The 15,986-nt window shown below is 47.7% G+C and overlaps 1 protein-coding gene across 2 annotated transcripts in view; it reads right to left on the bottom strand.

Moving 5' to 3' along the window:
- ITPKA (inositol-trisphosphate 3-kinase A) overlaps nucleotides 1-8,577 on the bottom strand; it is a 41,953-nt gene extending 33,376 nt beyond the window's left edge. The window contains exons 1-2 of one of the 2 annotated variants that reach the window (XM_075712255.1): nucleotides 8,074-8,577; nucleotides 7,652-7,702 (exon numbers count right to left, since the gene is read on the bottom strand). In XM_075712255.1, the coding sequence (XP_075568370.1) occupies nucleotides 7,652-7,702; nucleotides 8,074-8,577 (555 nt within the window). The remainder of the gene's footprint in view (nucleotides 1-7,651; nucleotides 7,703-8,073) is intronic. The other variant, XM_075712256.1, reaches the window with a different exon arrangement.
- Between the last annotated feature and the right edge of the window lie 7,409 nt (nucleotides 8,578-15,986).

The following is a 15,986-nucleotide window of genomic DNA, read 5'->3' as shown; positions in this document are numbered from 1 at the left end:
AAACCTAGGTCACAGCTGCCTTGCACACAGCTGAGCCTCCTCAAGCTCACCTGTGTCTGAAGAGTGGGATGACTGACCATACCCTTCACAGCTGAGCACCATCAATCCCTTGTGTGCACTACATACAGACTTTGAGTAGCACCAGCACCTCAAAGGTGAGAAGTAAAAACCTACATTTGGTTCAGCACTCCACCACAGGAAGCAAAGAAAGTAGAACACAGAAATGACATGCTGTCCACAGTGGACATCACTGAGAAGAACCACTGCAGTATTCTCAACTATTTGGAGGTACTTGAAAAAAGCTGACACAAAGAAAGCTGCATTCTCTGTAGCAGCTCAGAGTAGTGAAGGCAGCTATAGCTAAGACTGGATCATTTTATGTCAGGATGTGGTAGAGACCAGTGGATAGAGTCAGTTATATTGACAGTGAATGATGATTTCCTACCATCACTGGAAAATAAAGGCATTCTCTTTCTATGCAGTGTTCACTGTGATTTACCAAGAGATATCACCCTTATCAAATGAAAGTTGTATGAAGACTACAGCAGTTGCCATTCTCCTTTGATACATCACAACTGACCTGTGTCATTGCCACTAGCCTTCTTACTCATACAGTTCTGCGACACCCCAGCTTAAACAGGCAATCATTTGGTGGACTGATGAATCATACACATTTCAGTGCTAATTACATGCAGACATAACAAGTATCTATACCTATTCTTTATCACCTGTAACCACACCTCTGTTATCAACACAGCTCAAATATGGATAAGGTCAGAAGGCTGATGAAGAACAGCAGATTGAACTTGAATGTGAGTAAAATAAAGGCAGTATCGGTGGGCTGGGGTAAACTTTGCATTCACTGTGCCACCTTACTTGGATGTTTCAGCCTGTAGATAAGGAGCGTTCTTGGATTCTGGGTTAATGCCAAGCTCCCACAAAGCAGCATCTGTGTCACACTTGCTATAGTCACCAACCACCTTAGAGATTCTGTCCCAAGCTCTAAATCTGGATCTTGCCAGATCTATGATATTGCTTCAAATAAGCTGCCAATTGGTCTTTGGCTAACTTCTTCCCGAGCTTGCTAAGGAATAGAAGGTTTGGTAACAGGCAATAGTAGTGATGCCTGGTGGGTTCAAGGTAGGTTTCTACAGCATCAGTCTCACTCTTCTGTGTTTCGGAATGGAAAGGAAAATTTCATCCCTTGTGGGAAGCTCAGCATTTATCAACACAAAAACGCACCCAAATGCTGCTGGTTATGCGTTATCCCAGAAAGCATTCTCCATTACTGACAGGAATGGATCATTTAAGCACTGGAAACAATATACCAATGTGTTTGCTGGTCTGACGCTGGATGAACAGGTAGCCTCTTCTGCTTCCCTATGCTTTCCCTCAGAATGAGCTGATGGAGAGTAACACCTGCTTCCGCCCCCCCCCCCCAACTTTTTTTTTTTAATAATCTTTTTCCCCAGGTATGCTATGCTACGGACAGACAACGCCATCTTGCCCAACTGGTGAGCTTTTTAGAGGAAGCTGTGTTGAAGTTGAGAAGAGCACTTACAAATGCAATCTAAACCTACGCTATGCACGATCCAAATTAACATGGACTGACAAGCCAATTCTTTCTGCCTCAGCCCCCTTCCTCTACAAAAACTACAGTGACAGAGAAGGTAGAAGAGAGACAGACAGTGACTCTACTAATGCTGTACGTAAGGCAAGATGACTTTTTCCTTCCAAGATCTGCAAGGTTAATACTACCTTTTCTGCCATCACATTTTATAGATAATCACCACAAAATGCTGTATGATGATCCTTAGTTCTTCTCTCAGTCACTGCTAAACAGAACAGCTATCTACTGCATAAATATAATGTGCATTCTCAGCTTCCAGAAATATTAGCTGTATTAAATTGCATCACACTCTGAACATTTAATCAAACTGATTCACTTTAACACATTCCGTTTATAATAAACCTTAGATGCGAGCTGAGAGCTTATCTTTGTCTACATTCAATTAAAAAGATGTTCACCCTCATCAAACCAGTCTAACAGGGTAAGAGTGTCAGAACCCAAAAATATACATAGACATGCAAAATTTCCAAACTATTGCTCCAGCCACTACCCTTATTCCTTTCCAGACTGGCATAGGTTTTCACAAATAAATCTTCAACTCTGTGAAGTCGATGATGGCCCAAGAAAAATCTGCTTAGGTATGCCCTCTTTAAATATGAATGCATCACCCGATGATGAGGGGTCGCTGTTACTTTCTTTCCCTCTTTCCAGACATAATAAGCATTTTAAGGAGGTTTGAACTGTAGAAGTGCACATACAGAGAAACTTCTACAACATATCTAATCCAACAGGTCCATAAGAAAAAAAAAAATTATAATACAGCTCTTCCAATTTTAAACTGTACACACAAGCAACATGTGCTTTAACATACAGAAAGTGAAAACTATCAGAGGGAAATTGATTCAAAAGAAAAGAATCTTGCAACCTGTAAGTCACCATTTCTGATATATCCAGGATCAGAAACTCTCACCTGATAAGACATTTAATTGCCTCTCTCTCAACTGATTTGAGAAGAGCTAACTCACTTCCTACCAGACAAGGATCTACATTACTAATCAACAGTCACCACTAGAACTGATACTGCTGATGTTTCAATATACTCCACCATTTGAGTGTACAGTGGAGAAGAAACCATCCTCAAACTGCGAGAAGGCTCCCAATTCAGAGTTTTGGCCCAATAACTGTTCATGGAAATGTGGAACATACTCCACTGCTGTTCACCTCATATTTGTTCAGTACACAGTAGAAAGGTTTCAGTATACAGGGCTGTCATTATAAATCAGCATTTTTTTTAGAACTATGAAATGTGTTCCATTAATAGATGTTCCACAAGCAGCAAATTAACGATGCCTGATTTCTACTTGACTGGTATCTATTGCCCTGCACCCTTACCAGAGTAACTACAGCTTGTCACTGTCCTCTATAAGCCCGTGCCAAAAACCTCCAATCCCTTTCACATTTCCACATCTCCCCACAATTTCCTCACCTTCTTCCCCTGTCCCTCAGGTAGTGCCTTCCACATTCCCTAACCTCACCAGCCCACAGCACTGTATTCTCCCTCCCATACTTTCTCCTAATTACCCTCAGGACAAGAGGCACTGCCGGCCGCAGCCGGCACAAGCACATAAGCACTGATCAACTAGCCAGTATGCAGGTGCCAATCCACTAGTTAACAAGCGAAACAGAAAACAACCGTTGAACTCATCCTGCACCTTCTCCCCTTGAGAAGAAAAGGTGTACGCACTTATTTTGGTTTCCTCTCCTCCACCCAGAGGCGGATCTTTGTGGAACTTTAAAGAGCTCTTGAAGAAACTTTTGAGATGTCTATCCCACTGCCAAATTTGGCTGAAATCTACTAAAGTTGTTAAAATGGAACTGATAGAGTGATTACACAAGCTTTCTTTCCTTTTGAAAGTAGGCTAAAAACCCATTAACAGTCTTACTTATGTCATCCCTTCGTTCCCATTCTTCATTTAAAAATAACAATTCTATTCTACTGCATTAGCTTATGTAACGCACCCCTGAGCTGAAGTAGTTGAAACTTTCAGTCTGTATTTATTGTGCATGCCTCTCTATACGTTTGTCCATTTTAAGGTGCTTGGTATTATGAAAACTAATGGTGAGAAGATCAGTGAAACCAAATAAGCTTCACTAACAGCTATGCCCCAAAGTTTCTGGACTGGTATCATTGCAAGCAAGAACTGAACTGCTTTTTCTCTAGCAAGCTCTCAGCTGTTCTCATGGTTACAGATCTAGGAATTTGGAATGACAGGTCACAGTTATGAGAACAAGTAGATTTATTTGGCATGTTTCTATCTAGTAAATAACATTCTCCTATAAAGAGGACAAGAGGCTACTGTACATTATCATGGTGTTGATTCTCTGTGAAAACCACTTTTTAAAGTCTCTGTCCCAACAAAGAAGGTGCTAACCAGACTTAGGTATTTCTTAAAATTGCTCATGCACAGAATGAAGACAAAAATATATAACTTTTGCACTCTCTCCATTACTATAAATGGACCACTGGTGCTTTCACTGCAAGATTCAGCTGTGTATATACACTACTCAGATGGCATGAAGCAAGGGTAGAAAAGCGCACTTCCTATTTAAATGCAAGAGAAGTCAGGAATATTAACTGTTGTCATAGGGTAAAATCCATTCTGTTAACTGGCTATTTAAAAAATAACCAATAATTTTTAATTAAGTTAACTGCTAACATTTGTGAAGCTCCAGCTATGGTGTTATGCAAATTACATTAACACAGCCATGCGCAATTGGTTTTCACAGAACCACAAGTTCAGCTAACAGGATGGCAGCTGAACAGGCTTCTGTCACACAACTCTTCACTGCTGGAGGGATCTTCCTCCAGGAGAGCCAGGGCAGTCCAGTTTCCAAAGCCTCTGTTAATTAGTGCAAAATGAAATGCAGAACCCGTGCCGAGGAACTGGAACACCTACCCACTGAGCTTCTCTCCAAGGTGGGCCTGCCTAGATGCGAACAGCATTTCATCCCTGCTGAGCCACGCTGGAACTGTGCTGTAATCATCAGCCATCGGTCCCAAGGTACTCACTCCCCCCAACAGAGGCCCTAAGGCTCCAGGGACATGCCCACATACTGTGCTCAATAAGAAACAAAAATTTAACGTTGTCACGATGTGCCAATTCATCCAACCCAGAATGCTTTGTGCAATGCTCAACTAAATCACTCATCCTCTTGGAGAACTGTCTGTTCACCTAGTGAGCTGCCAGGGAGAACCGTCCTCCAAAGGGGACAGCTAGGGACACCACTTCCAGGCTTACTATCCCAGGATTTAAGGCCTGATAGCTCCAGGGCAGCAAGCCCTGTCTGTGCACAGAGGGAGGGCTCCAGAGTTTCCTGTCTCTCACACAGGCCTGCACGGGTAGCTTAAGAGCCCACAATACTTCAGAGACCCAACTGAGTCTTTATTTCCAGGTCAACAGCAGAGGCCTCCAGCTGAGAGGCCTGGGAGGGCCTTCTTCAGCTCAGGTCTCAAGTTCCTGGGTCTGCAGATGGAAGCCTTGAAGCCCTGATAACAGGAACATTATCAGAACTTCTGCTCCCACAGTTGAAGACCTGGGCAAACTTCCAAGGTCCCTGCTAGGCACTGGGCAGTCTGATAGGCTTGACAGTCCAGCAGTCCTCTGAGCGCTGGTCTGAGCTTAGTCATAAGGTGCCAGGCTCCAAATTAATTTCTAACATTTCCAAAGAAAAGTCTAAGGAAATTCCAATACCAGGGAAATTTCAAAATGTCACAATTACCCATGAATTAGGGAACACCAAGTCTGGCCCACCTCTGATTTCAGTTTCCTTCAGAAAAGTCTCTATCCTTTGTGTTCCATTCTGAGAACGAGCCTTCATCTATTAAAATACATACACTAAAAACAATATGCTAATTTGCCTCTAAATAGACTCTTCAATAAAACCATTCCTCAGGTTATCTTAAAATTTCTATTTATTTTCACATGTACGTGCCTGCCTTGAGCCCAAAGCCTTCCATTCTAAAACACACTTATTCATTCTGCCTCAAGATTAATTAGTAGAAAGGATGCATCCTGTAAAGTTGAACCCACAGAGGTTCAAAGCAGAGAATTCTACTTTGGCATGCTGTGTACTCACTGCTTCACTAAAGAAACAGCGTCTGTAAAGACTGGACAGCTGAGCGTCGGGATTGCTAGTATCACAGTATTGTCCAGTACCGAAAGACATCAAACCAAGAACAAGCCTGCCTTGGTCACCTCCAGGTATCAGCAAGCACACAGTGCAGCCACCTGATGATGGGCAGTGTGCCTGACCACAGGGAAAACAGCAGATTCCTGGGATTTGAGTTCTCGGTGGGTAATGCAAGGAGGGATGAACTGCAAGAGCGTGTATTAAGCAGATAAAAGATTTGGCCCTTTTAATTTATTAGGCAGTGTCATAAAGTTGGTGATACTCAGTTCTGCTGTTTTAGAGTCCTAGGTACCAGTCCCAGCTCTGGTTCGCCAGCTTGCCACAGAAGTGGTAACAAGCTAAAGAGTATCAGTCAGAATGCAGGTTCTTGGTGGGCAGCTTGCCCCATCTTCCCCCCACACTGCAGGTATGGAAAAGTAGCTTGGCCATTAAAAATATGAAGTATTTTACCAGTTGAGTGAACACTTACTTTACCAATGAGACCTTAAAAAATCCTGCAGTCACACTAAACTTGAGAAACCTGCAAAAACTTTTTCCAAAAACTGAATTCTCATACTACTGAAGTTCTCAGTTTCCCACGCACCTAAATGAATAGGACATTCTCTCAGAGTTTAAAATACTTATAAGACAGCTATTTTTTAGCTTGTCTATAAATCATTGCTGAAGACCTTCTTCTTTATTTTAAAATTTTCTTCTCTTGTTGTTAAAAGGTGACTAAAGCCTTTTCCGATTTTGCAGTGCCTAGAAACTTCATCTGATTTAGAAGTAATACCTCTCGCATCCCCTTATGCTGTATGTTTTAGATACATGCATGTCATAACACATGTAGCTAAAGCATACGGCTCTAATGAATGATTTAACACTCAGTATTGCATACAATACCCATGACTTCAGAGATGCCGAAGCAAAACCTTGAAGGCAGCATGGCTTCTTGCCCGAAGAATAGTTGTTTGCTTCAGCCTGTATTCACAGACAAGTTAACCAGGTGTCACGATGCCATCTCAGTTCTCCGTATTGCTGAAGTGGTATCACTAAATTCTTGTTCCCTATTAACCACTGATACAGCCCACTGCAACAGCAGGGATATTGAGTCAAATGATCCAGTAGCCCTGTTCCACCTTTAATTTCTATTCTTCTGCTACTTTCACAAAATCCCCACTAGCATAACATGTATTTTAGAAAAGAAAGCCAAACAGCAATACAGTAGCAATTGTTTCCCCCACACACCAGATTCTATCTCAGGATCAAAAGTACAAATTAAGTAGTATTATTATCAGTTTCTTGATATGCAATATGACAGAGTACAAACCTTCTTTTTTTATTTTTCCCAAAACCAGGCCACAAGTTGATGCAAACAAAACCAATATTGTGCAGAGCATTTTAGCTTCTGTACTATGTGTCCTCTAAAGTAGTAAACCCACAATTACCATGAGAAAAGTCCAGCTGGAGGTATCACCTACAAGTTGCATTACTTCTTGCTTATACATTTTTTCAGAACATATGTTCTGCTTGAAAACAATTCAGTGCCAATGAGCTGGCAGTAGAACAACAATTTAAGTTGTCGTCTCAATAAAGGTAGGAGGGAGAATTCACTAAAGCAATGTATTTCAGTTACAAAACCCCAAGAAGCATATTATAAGGAGTCAAGCAAATATACATTAAAGATCATGAAAAAGCAACTAACTATATGCCTTTAAAAGCGCACTTCATGGACGAAAGCTGCCAAATTACAGAGGGGATTTACTGAAAAGAACGTGTTACTGCCAGAACGGACAAAAGCATGCATTCTACCCATTCCAAGCTCCTCCCCATCTCCTGTCATGCTCACAGCAAGAAGCAGCTCAAAAATTGACAACCACAGACTCCAGGATTGGAAGAGACAAAAAATACCTGCTGGTAAATGCCTGGAAAAATTTTATTTTGAAGACCTGGTAAAGCAGACTGGAAAAAAACAAAACACAAAAGAAATAACCCACTTACGATGAGAAAACGTCCCCCATTATTCTTGGGACATCAAGCACAATTTCACAGCAGAAAGGAAACAGCGCACACCTGGCCGGGTTTTAGAAGAGCCAACGTGCAGCCGCATTTTTCGAACAGGCGCAGCAAGCCATACACCGTATCGCACTGCTGCTGGCCCCAAGACAGGAGTTTCCCCGACTCTGAGTGGAGTTGGGTCACGGAAGCCTCACTCCAAACGGGAGCGCTCGGTGATCCCGAGGCAAGGCGGGGGGCACCCGCTTGGCCGCCCCGGGGAAGGGGGGGCAGCGCGTCCCGGGCCAACCCCCCCCCCCCCCCCCGCGTCCCCCTACCTGGTTGGTGTCCTCGCCGTGCTCCAGCTGCACGATGCCCTGGCTCCTGCCCTCCGTGTCGCTCAGCACGTCGTCCTCCGAGTCCTCCAGGAGGGACGAGGAGCCGGTGGAGGAGAGCGAGGAGGTGGAGAGCCGGCGGGACTGCAGGTGCAGCGAGCTGTCCGTCCTCAGCCAGCCGCTCTCGGCGTGCGGCGGCTGCGCCTGGGGGCTGCCCTGCGCCTCCTCGCTCTCCTCGGCGGTGACGGTGAGCCGGGGGATGACGGGCGGCAGCACCCCGTTGGGGGGCCGGCAGCCCCTCTTCGCCGGGTCGGGCAGCTGCCGGGCGGCGGCGGCGGCGACGGCGGCGCAGCGAGCCTCGAAGAGCGAGCGGAGCTCCCCCACGCTCAGCCGCTTGGCCCGGCTGAGGTCCGGGCTGCTGTGCAGCCCCGCGCGGGGCTCCATGGCGCGGTCGGCGCCGGGCGCCTGCCGGGCAGCGCCCCAGGGCCGACGGCCGGGGGCGTGCATGGGGGAGCGCCGCGCCGCCGCCGCCGCCGGGCAAAGTTCTTTGTAGCTCAGTCTCCGGCCGCTGCCCGGAGCCCGGCGGCGAGGCTCATGTCCAGCCCGCCCTCCCTGGGCAGCCCTGGCTCACCCGCCGCGACAGCCGGGGCCGGCTACCGTGCCCGCTGACCCGGCGCCAGGGCCATGGGGGCGCGCTGAGCCCGCCCGCCGCCACCGCCCCGCCTCGGCGCTGAGGGGAGGAGCGAGCCGCGCCGAGCCGCGCCGCGGGGAGCCCCCGCGCGCCCCTTCCGCGCCGCCGCCGCCCTTTTGGTTTCGCTTTCCCTGAGGTGGCCCCGGGCCGCGGCGCGCGCCGGCGGGGTGTCCCGGCGGGGCGCCTCCCGCCTTACCTCTGCGCGCGCCGCCGCCCGCCCCAACGGCCCGCTGCCTCGCGCCCGCCGCCGGCTAACGGCTCCCCGGGCACGGCGGCTGCGCAGCTGGGGTGGGGAGCGGGGGGGCGGGAGGCGGCTTTTGACGCCCTCCCGGGGTTCCGACCCCCTCAGGCCCGCCGGCGGCGGTCGGGGGTCGGTGCGTGACGCCGCCCGCGGGACGCCTCTCGGCGCACGGCCCGGCCCCCCATGGCGCCGCGTGGCCCCCGGTGCGAGGGCTGCCGTGGCGGGACCTCGGCGTCCCCCGGGGCGGCTGAGCTCTCCCCGCGGGGGCGGGAGGGTGCCCGCGTTGTCACCGACCCGCGGGGACCGGGTCGCTGTGCGTGAGGGACCCGTGCAGTGAGTCGACCCCGCCGAGCCGCGTGGTGCGGCGGCGGGGGGTGCGCTCGCCTCGCTGCGTGGGCCGCGCTCGGCGCCTCGGGAGCACGGGAGGCTCCCGCCGGCCGCGCTGCTCGGGTTTCAGGCCCGGCGGTTTGCAAACGGGCTCGCCCCTCGCGTAAAGCCTGAGTTTCGTGTCAGCGCTTTACCGACTGAGCTGCGCTTAATCGGGTTGCCTTAAGCCCCAGGTTGCTGAGATACCCCAGCCCCCTTTACTGAACGAATTTCAGCAAATAACACCCCCCACCTCGGTGCTTCTTCTCTGCTTAACTCCCACTCTTCACCTAAAACGTAACCCATGCTGGGCTGCGGCATGTGTTGTAATTGTAGCTGTTAAGACCTTTGGAACAGGAAAGGCGTCCTACCGTAGGGTTACATCAGCTGAGATGATCGGTAAAAATAATTTTGGAACCAAATGCTGAAGTCTTCAACTTAGTTTTTGCTCATTTATCTCATTGTTTCCTTGTACTCTCCCATCTGTCTCTCGCCATCTGTTGTCTCTTGCCTGGTACTTGGGCTGCGAGCTCCTTGCAAAAAGGGGCTGTGCTGCCTCAACACATAATGCAACGCAGCCCAGGCCACGGCTGGGACTCCTGGGTCCTGCGATACTATAAATAACTTGTTAACCTGTCTTGATTTGTTCAGATCATTCGGTTGCAGCTGAGTATTTAACAGCCCGATCCTGCAGGCAGTCTTTGGAAAAGTCTGTTTCAACAGGCACCACACGACATGCCTTCTCCTGAGGTAACTGCCGTGCCGCTCACAAAGCCCACAGCTTGCAAATGCCCGGGAGCAGACAGGGAGGCAGCCGGGGAACTTCATATATAAAAACCTAGGCGTCTTCAGATGCTTTTCTAGAATTAAGCAGTGCCTAGCCAGGAATTTGGACAATCTGAATTTCCAGCTTAAATGGCCAAGTCTTGTGGTGGATTTAGTTCTTTGTGTCGAAGCAGTTGTGGGAGTTCTCCCAAGGAGCTGCCAAGGTGTATGTGGTGGGTGAGGCAGGGGTGACAGCTACTGCCAAATTATGTAAAAACACTAGCAGTTGAGTGCAGAAGAAAATGGTTGGCAGTGCAGCTTTTCACTAACAGACAGAAAAGCGCCTGTAGGAGGGTATTCCTTCATATGGTAGACCGTAACGGGTCTAAGTTCTTTCTGAAAGAAGATAGAGTCACCGCTTGTATTACTAACTTTGTAATTAGTTTCAAATTTTATCATGCAGAAAGGCAGCCTCAAAATGTGAAGACTGATTGGGCCTAATACACACCTAAAGTCACAACAGTTTAATCAAAAGCAGTATTTTATAATTGATGGCTTCATAAGAAGACTCACAGTGATAAATATGTAGATAACAGCAGAAAACGCAGAGGCCGGTTTTAAACGGGTATCCAAGATTCCACATGCACATGTTGGACCCACTTAACTAATTTAAGTAGCTGCGACAGCTTCTGTTTGTAGACAAGCAAGATAGAAAAAGAGTTTATTCACAGGAGAGAGGTTAAGTGCGAGCTTTCACAGGCCAAACAGGAACCCTTCAGGGAGCTAGGCTGCACGTGGAGGGACGGTTCGGTTTCCAGCCACTTTTAGCCGTTGCTCTGTCTGCTGATTCTGCAATTACAGGATTATGTGTGGTCTATGATTAGGAAACCTCATTTAAAAGGCTTCCTTATTTAGGAAACCTTAACCTTAGCAACAGTTCTGAGACCACCAACTCATTCCACATAGGGCTAAGATTAGTTAATGGTTCAGTTATAATTTTAAAGGTCTTCATTTCAACTAATGAGGATAGAAACAAAATATATGCAGTACATTTAATGTAAATAAATACATGTATAAAAATAGAAAAAATGTCATTTGAATAACATCGATTAGTGGTGATTGGTTGGATAAGATTAGATAGGTTTAGCTGACAGCTTTTATCGCATGTCAACTTTAGAGAGCTACTGATCTCTGAAGTTTGTGTAAGATTTAACTCAAGTCTTTCAACACTACCAGGCGAATAAAGAGATTTTTCAGTCAGTCAGGTATCACTACGTTTGCTTGTAAGTGTACAACTCTTTTAACAAAAGGAGTGGTGCTGGCGTCCCAGGGAAGTGGTAATGACTTGTACTTTCCACTTGTGAAATCCTGCATTCCTGACAGCAAAGGGCTGTCAGCATCCATTAATGACACTTGGCGAGAGCTAGATCTGATAAGATACAGATATGCGTGTCCCTGTTTTACAGATGGGTAAACTGATGTACAGACAGTAAATGAGTTGACTACAGACATCTAGTGAGTCAGGGGCAGGAACAGGCGCTTCAGATTTGCTCACTGCTACTGTAACCACCAGATCACGTTCCTACCTCCAGGGGTAAAAAGTTTTGTTTACTGCAGTCATTCTGATTCATATCGGTATTGCTTCTCACTGCCGGGGTTTCACATTTCACACACTCCTACTACAAAAAGAACTTTCTGCTTTTATTTATATTGGCAAAAAAAAGACTATTTCATTCCCATGAAATCTGCTCTAGAGGGGAGCCTTGGGTTTAACTTGGCCTGCTTAGCATATACAAAATACTCCATTGCCCACATGAGACTTCTCAGAGGGCTTAGGGTGAGACAGCTGAGGAACACCATGCCCTTCAATTCCAACCGGAGCATGACTTAAGAAGACCTGAAAAGTAATTGAGTTGTGATTCACATGTCTCTCTTGGATGCAACAGATACAAGCAAGATAACATTTATAAATAGATATCTCTTTCAGGGTACAGTTGGGGAGAAAAGAAGATGGGTACGTTTTCTATTGGAGGGCCATTTTTCAGGGCTTGAAGAAGGGTGCATGGGCCTGGAAGCTGGTTGGGCCTAAGGGAAGATCCCACCTTGCCCACAGGCCCTTCGTGACCAAGGCTGAGGTTCCCTCCAGTGGCTGAAGTGAAGATCACAGCTCCAAAGCAAAGCAACGGGTGGGCTGAATTCCCATCCGGAGCGGTGTGGGTCTGGAGCAACTCTGCCACACAGAGGAGGTGGGAGCAGAGCAGGGTCTGGGCTGGGCCAGCCGGCAGCCCTGGTGTAGCTGGCAGAGTAGCAGTGGCGGTGAGGGTAGACAGCTTCGTCGGCTAGTCACTGACTTCAGATGGGCTGGGGACCCCGGCTGAGTGTTCTAGTAGTCCTTTGCTGCTCACTAGATTAAGTGAGCAGGTTAGCGCATGTTACAGTCACATCCTCTTTTTGTCATGCAAACATAACCAAATTGAATTATCCAAGTGCATAGCTACCACAGGCAAGAGGAGGAGACTCCAAACCCAGGTTGTAGGATGTGAAAGCAATTGCTGCAATAAATGGGAGCTCTTTATCTTTCAGATTAATTTTTGTAGGGTATTTGCCAAATTCCTCTATGCAAGGCTTGGAGACTTTTGATATAAACTCTGGACATCTGCTGAATGAATGCCATATGAAAAAGGATTTAGGAATCTGCTTTTACCTAAGAAGCAGCATAGCTGTAGCTCAGGCAGCAATTTTTAAAATCATACCGTGGCTGGATTATTAAGACGTGAAGTGACACAAACAATGCTTCAGCTGTCCCCTGCCTGAGACCTCTGGCCCAGAGTCTGTGGATCAGCACATGCAGAAATCACTTTTTCTATTCCCCAGCCCTGGTGTTGGCTCAGCCGCTAGTACCCTGTAGTGTTATTACTCCTGAGCCGCCCAAAGTCTGCAGAAAGTTGATGACCTGAAAGGGGAATCCGAAGCTGCTGGGTAAACACAGGAAAGATGCTGTTGGGTTTAAGCAGTGGAATAAAGTTGGATGCAGATGCCAGGGATATGAGAGATGACTTAGCAGGAGATGCTGGGATTTGAGTAGATCCTCAGCTAGGAGGCAGATGTAGTATTTTGGTGGAAGTGAGCATGGTTGTATAAATCTCGGTGTATGGATCAGATGAACCTGCAGGAAAGAGACAATAGACTATGAAGGTCCCCTCGTGGCTGGAATTAAAATTACATTTCCAAGTCATATTCCTGAACAGAAGTACCTCGAACTATTCAGCTGCCTCACATACTCAGGTGCAAGAAGAGGAGGTAGTGCGGGAGACAACATACCTCAAGCACAGCCAGATGCTACTGCCCCCTGGGAAAAGGGGTTGCAAGTGTTTGAGATCATAAGGTGACAGCCATGGCAGTGAGAAAAGACACAAGGATAAGGCCAGGGGGAAGAAGGAGTGTACACAGCACCCTGCTACCAAAAAGACTCACTGTGGTCTGCTGGTATATAGACCATAGGGTTAGCCTATAGGGAAGGGTAGGGAAGTACTATGGGAAGTAAGAGCTACACTGGAGGTGAACAGAGGGGAGGTCACAAGTGATTGGAAAACACTCGGGAGGAAAAAAAATTTCTCCCACATCTGCCCCATCTCATGCTGCAGACAGTTGCTGTTCTTCCTTATGAAAGGGGAAGAGTATGGCAAAGGGGCAAAGGGGTCCAGGAAGGCTGGGCATTCTTCAAGAAGGAAGTCTTAAGAGCACAGGAGCAGGCTGTCCCCATGTGCTGTAAGACGAACTGGCGGGTAAGACGACAAGCCTGGCTGAACAGGGAGCTTTTGCTGGGATTCAGGGAAAAAAGGAGAGTCTACCACCTTTGGAAGAAGGGGCAGGCAACTCAAGATGAGTACAGGGATCTTGTTAGGTCATGCAGGGAGAAAATTAGAAAGGCAAAAGCTCAGCTAGAACTCAATCTGGCCACTGTTGTAAGAGATAATAAAAAATGTTTTTACAAATACATTAACAATAAAGAGAGCCAAGGAGAATCTCCATCCTTTGCTGGATGTGGGGGTGAACATTGTCACCAAGGATGAGGAAAACGCTGAGGTACTTAATGCCTTCTTTGCCTCCGTCTTTAGTAGCCAGACCAGTTATCCGCAGGGTATTCAGCCCCCTGAGCTGGAAGACAGGGACGGGGATCAGAATGGAGCCCCCATAATCCAGGAGAAAACAGTTAATGACCTGCTATGCCACCTGGACGATCACAAGTCTATGGGGCTGTATGGGATCCACCCGAGAGTACTGAGGGAGCTGGCAGAGGAGCTCACCAAGCCACTTTTCATCATCTGTCAGCAGTCCTGGTTAACAGGGGAGGTCCCTGATGACTGGAGGCTTGCCAATGTGACGCCCATCTACAGGAAGGGCCAGAAGGAGGACCCGGAGTACTACAGGCCTGTCAGCCTGAACCTCAGTACTGGGAAAGATTATGGAGCAGTTCATCTTGAGTGCACTCAACAGGCATATGCAGGTCAACCAGGGGATTGGGCCCAGCCAGCATGGGTTCATGAAAGGCAGGTCCTGCTTGACCAACCTGATCTCCTTCTATGACCTGGTGACCTGCCTCGTGGATGGGGGAAAGGCTGTGGATGTCATCTACCTGGACTTCAGTAAAGCCTTTGACACTGTCTACCATAGCGCTTTCCTAAGGAAGCTGGCGGCTCATGGCTTGGACAGGCCTACTCTTCATTGGATAAAAAACTGGCTGGTTGGCCAAGCCCAGAGACTTGTGGTGAATGGAGTTAAATCCAGTTGGCTCTGTTTTGGGGCCAGCCTTGTTCAAAATCTTTATCAACGATGTGAATGAGGGGATTGAGTGCGCCGTCAGTAAATTTGCAGATGACACCAAACTGGGTGGGAGTGTCGATCTGCTCAAGGGTAGGATGGCCCTGCAGAGGGACCTGGACAGGCTGGATCAATGGGCCAAGGCCAGTTGTATGAGGTTCAACAAGGCCAAGTGCCAGGTCCTGCACTTCAGTCACAACAACCCCATGCAACACTACAGGCTTGGGGAAGAGTGGCTGGAAAGCTGCCTGGCCAAAAAGGACCGGCGTCAACATCCAGCTGAACATGAGCCATCAGTGTGCCCAGGTAGCCAAGAAGGCCAAGAGCATCCTGGTTTGCATCAGGAATAGTGTGGCCAGCAGGAGCAGGGAAGTGATTGTGCCCCTGTACTCAGCACTGGTGAGGCTGCACCTGGAATACTGTGTCCAGTTTTGGGCCCCTCAACACAAGAAAGACACTGAGGTGCTGGAGCGTGTTCAGAGAAGGGCAATGAAGCTGGTGAAGGGTCTGGAGCACAGGCCTTATGAGGAGCGGCTGAGGGAACTGGGACTGTTTAGTCTGGAGAAGAGGAGGCTGAGGGGAGACCTTATCGCTCTCTACAACTACCTGAAAGGAGGTTGTAGTGAGGTGGGTGTTGGTCTCTTCTCCCAAGTAACAAGTGATAGGATGAGAGGAAATGGGCTCAAGCTGCGCCAGGGGAGATTTAGATTGGATATTAGGAAAACTTTCTTCATGGAAAGGGTAGTCAAGCATTGGAACAGGCTGCCCAGAGAAGTGATGGAGTCACCAACCCTGGAACTGTTCAAAAAATGGATAGATGTGGCACTCTGGGACATGGTTTAGTGGGCGTGGTGGTGTTGGGTTGATGATGGGACTGATGATCTTAGAGGTCCTTTCCAACCTTAATGATTCCTAGTTTTACTTTCATTAAAAATAATGCAGCCACCAAGCCAGGAAACATGAAATTGCTACTCTACCCTTAACTGGTTTAGTGGTGGACTTGGTAGGGTTAGGTTAATGGTTGGACTGGAT

The sequence above is a fragment of the Pelecanus crispus genome, chromosome 6, assembly GCF_030463565.1.
Source record: "Pelecanus crispus isolate bPelCri1 chromosome 6, bPelCri1.pri, whole genome shotgun sequence".
Taxonomy (NCBI): Eukaryota; Metazoa; Chordata; class Aves; order Pelecaniformes; family Pelecanidae; genus Pelecanus; species Pelecanus crispus.
The sequence above is the reverse complement of the archived record's forward strand: the minus strand, read 5'-3'. Positions and strand labels throughout refer to the sequence as shown.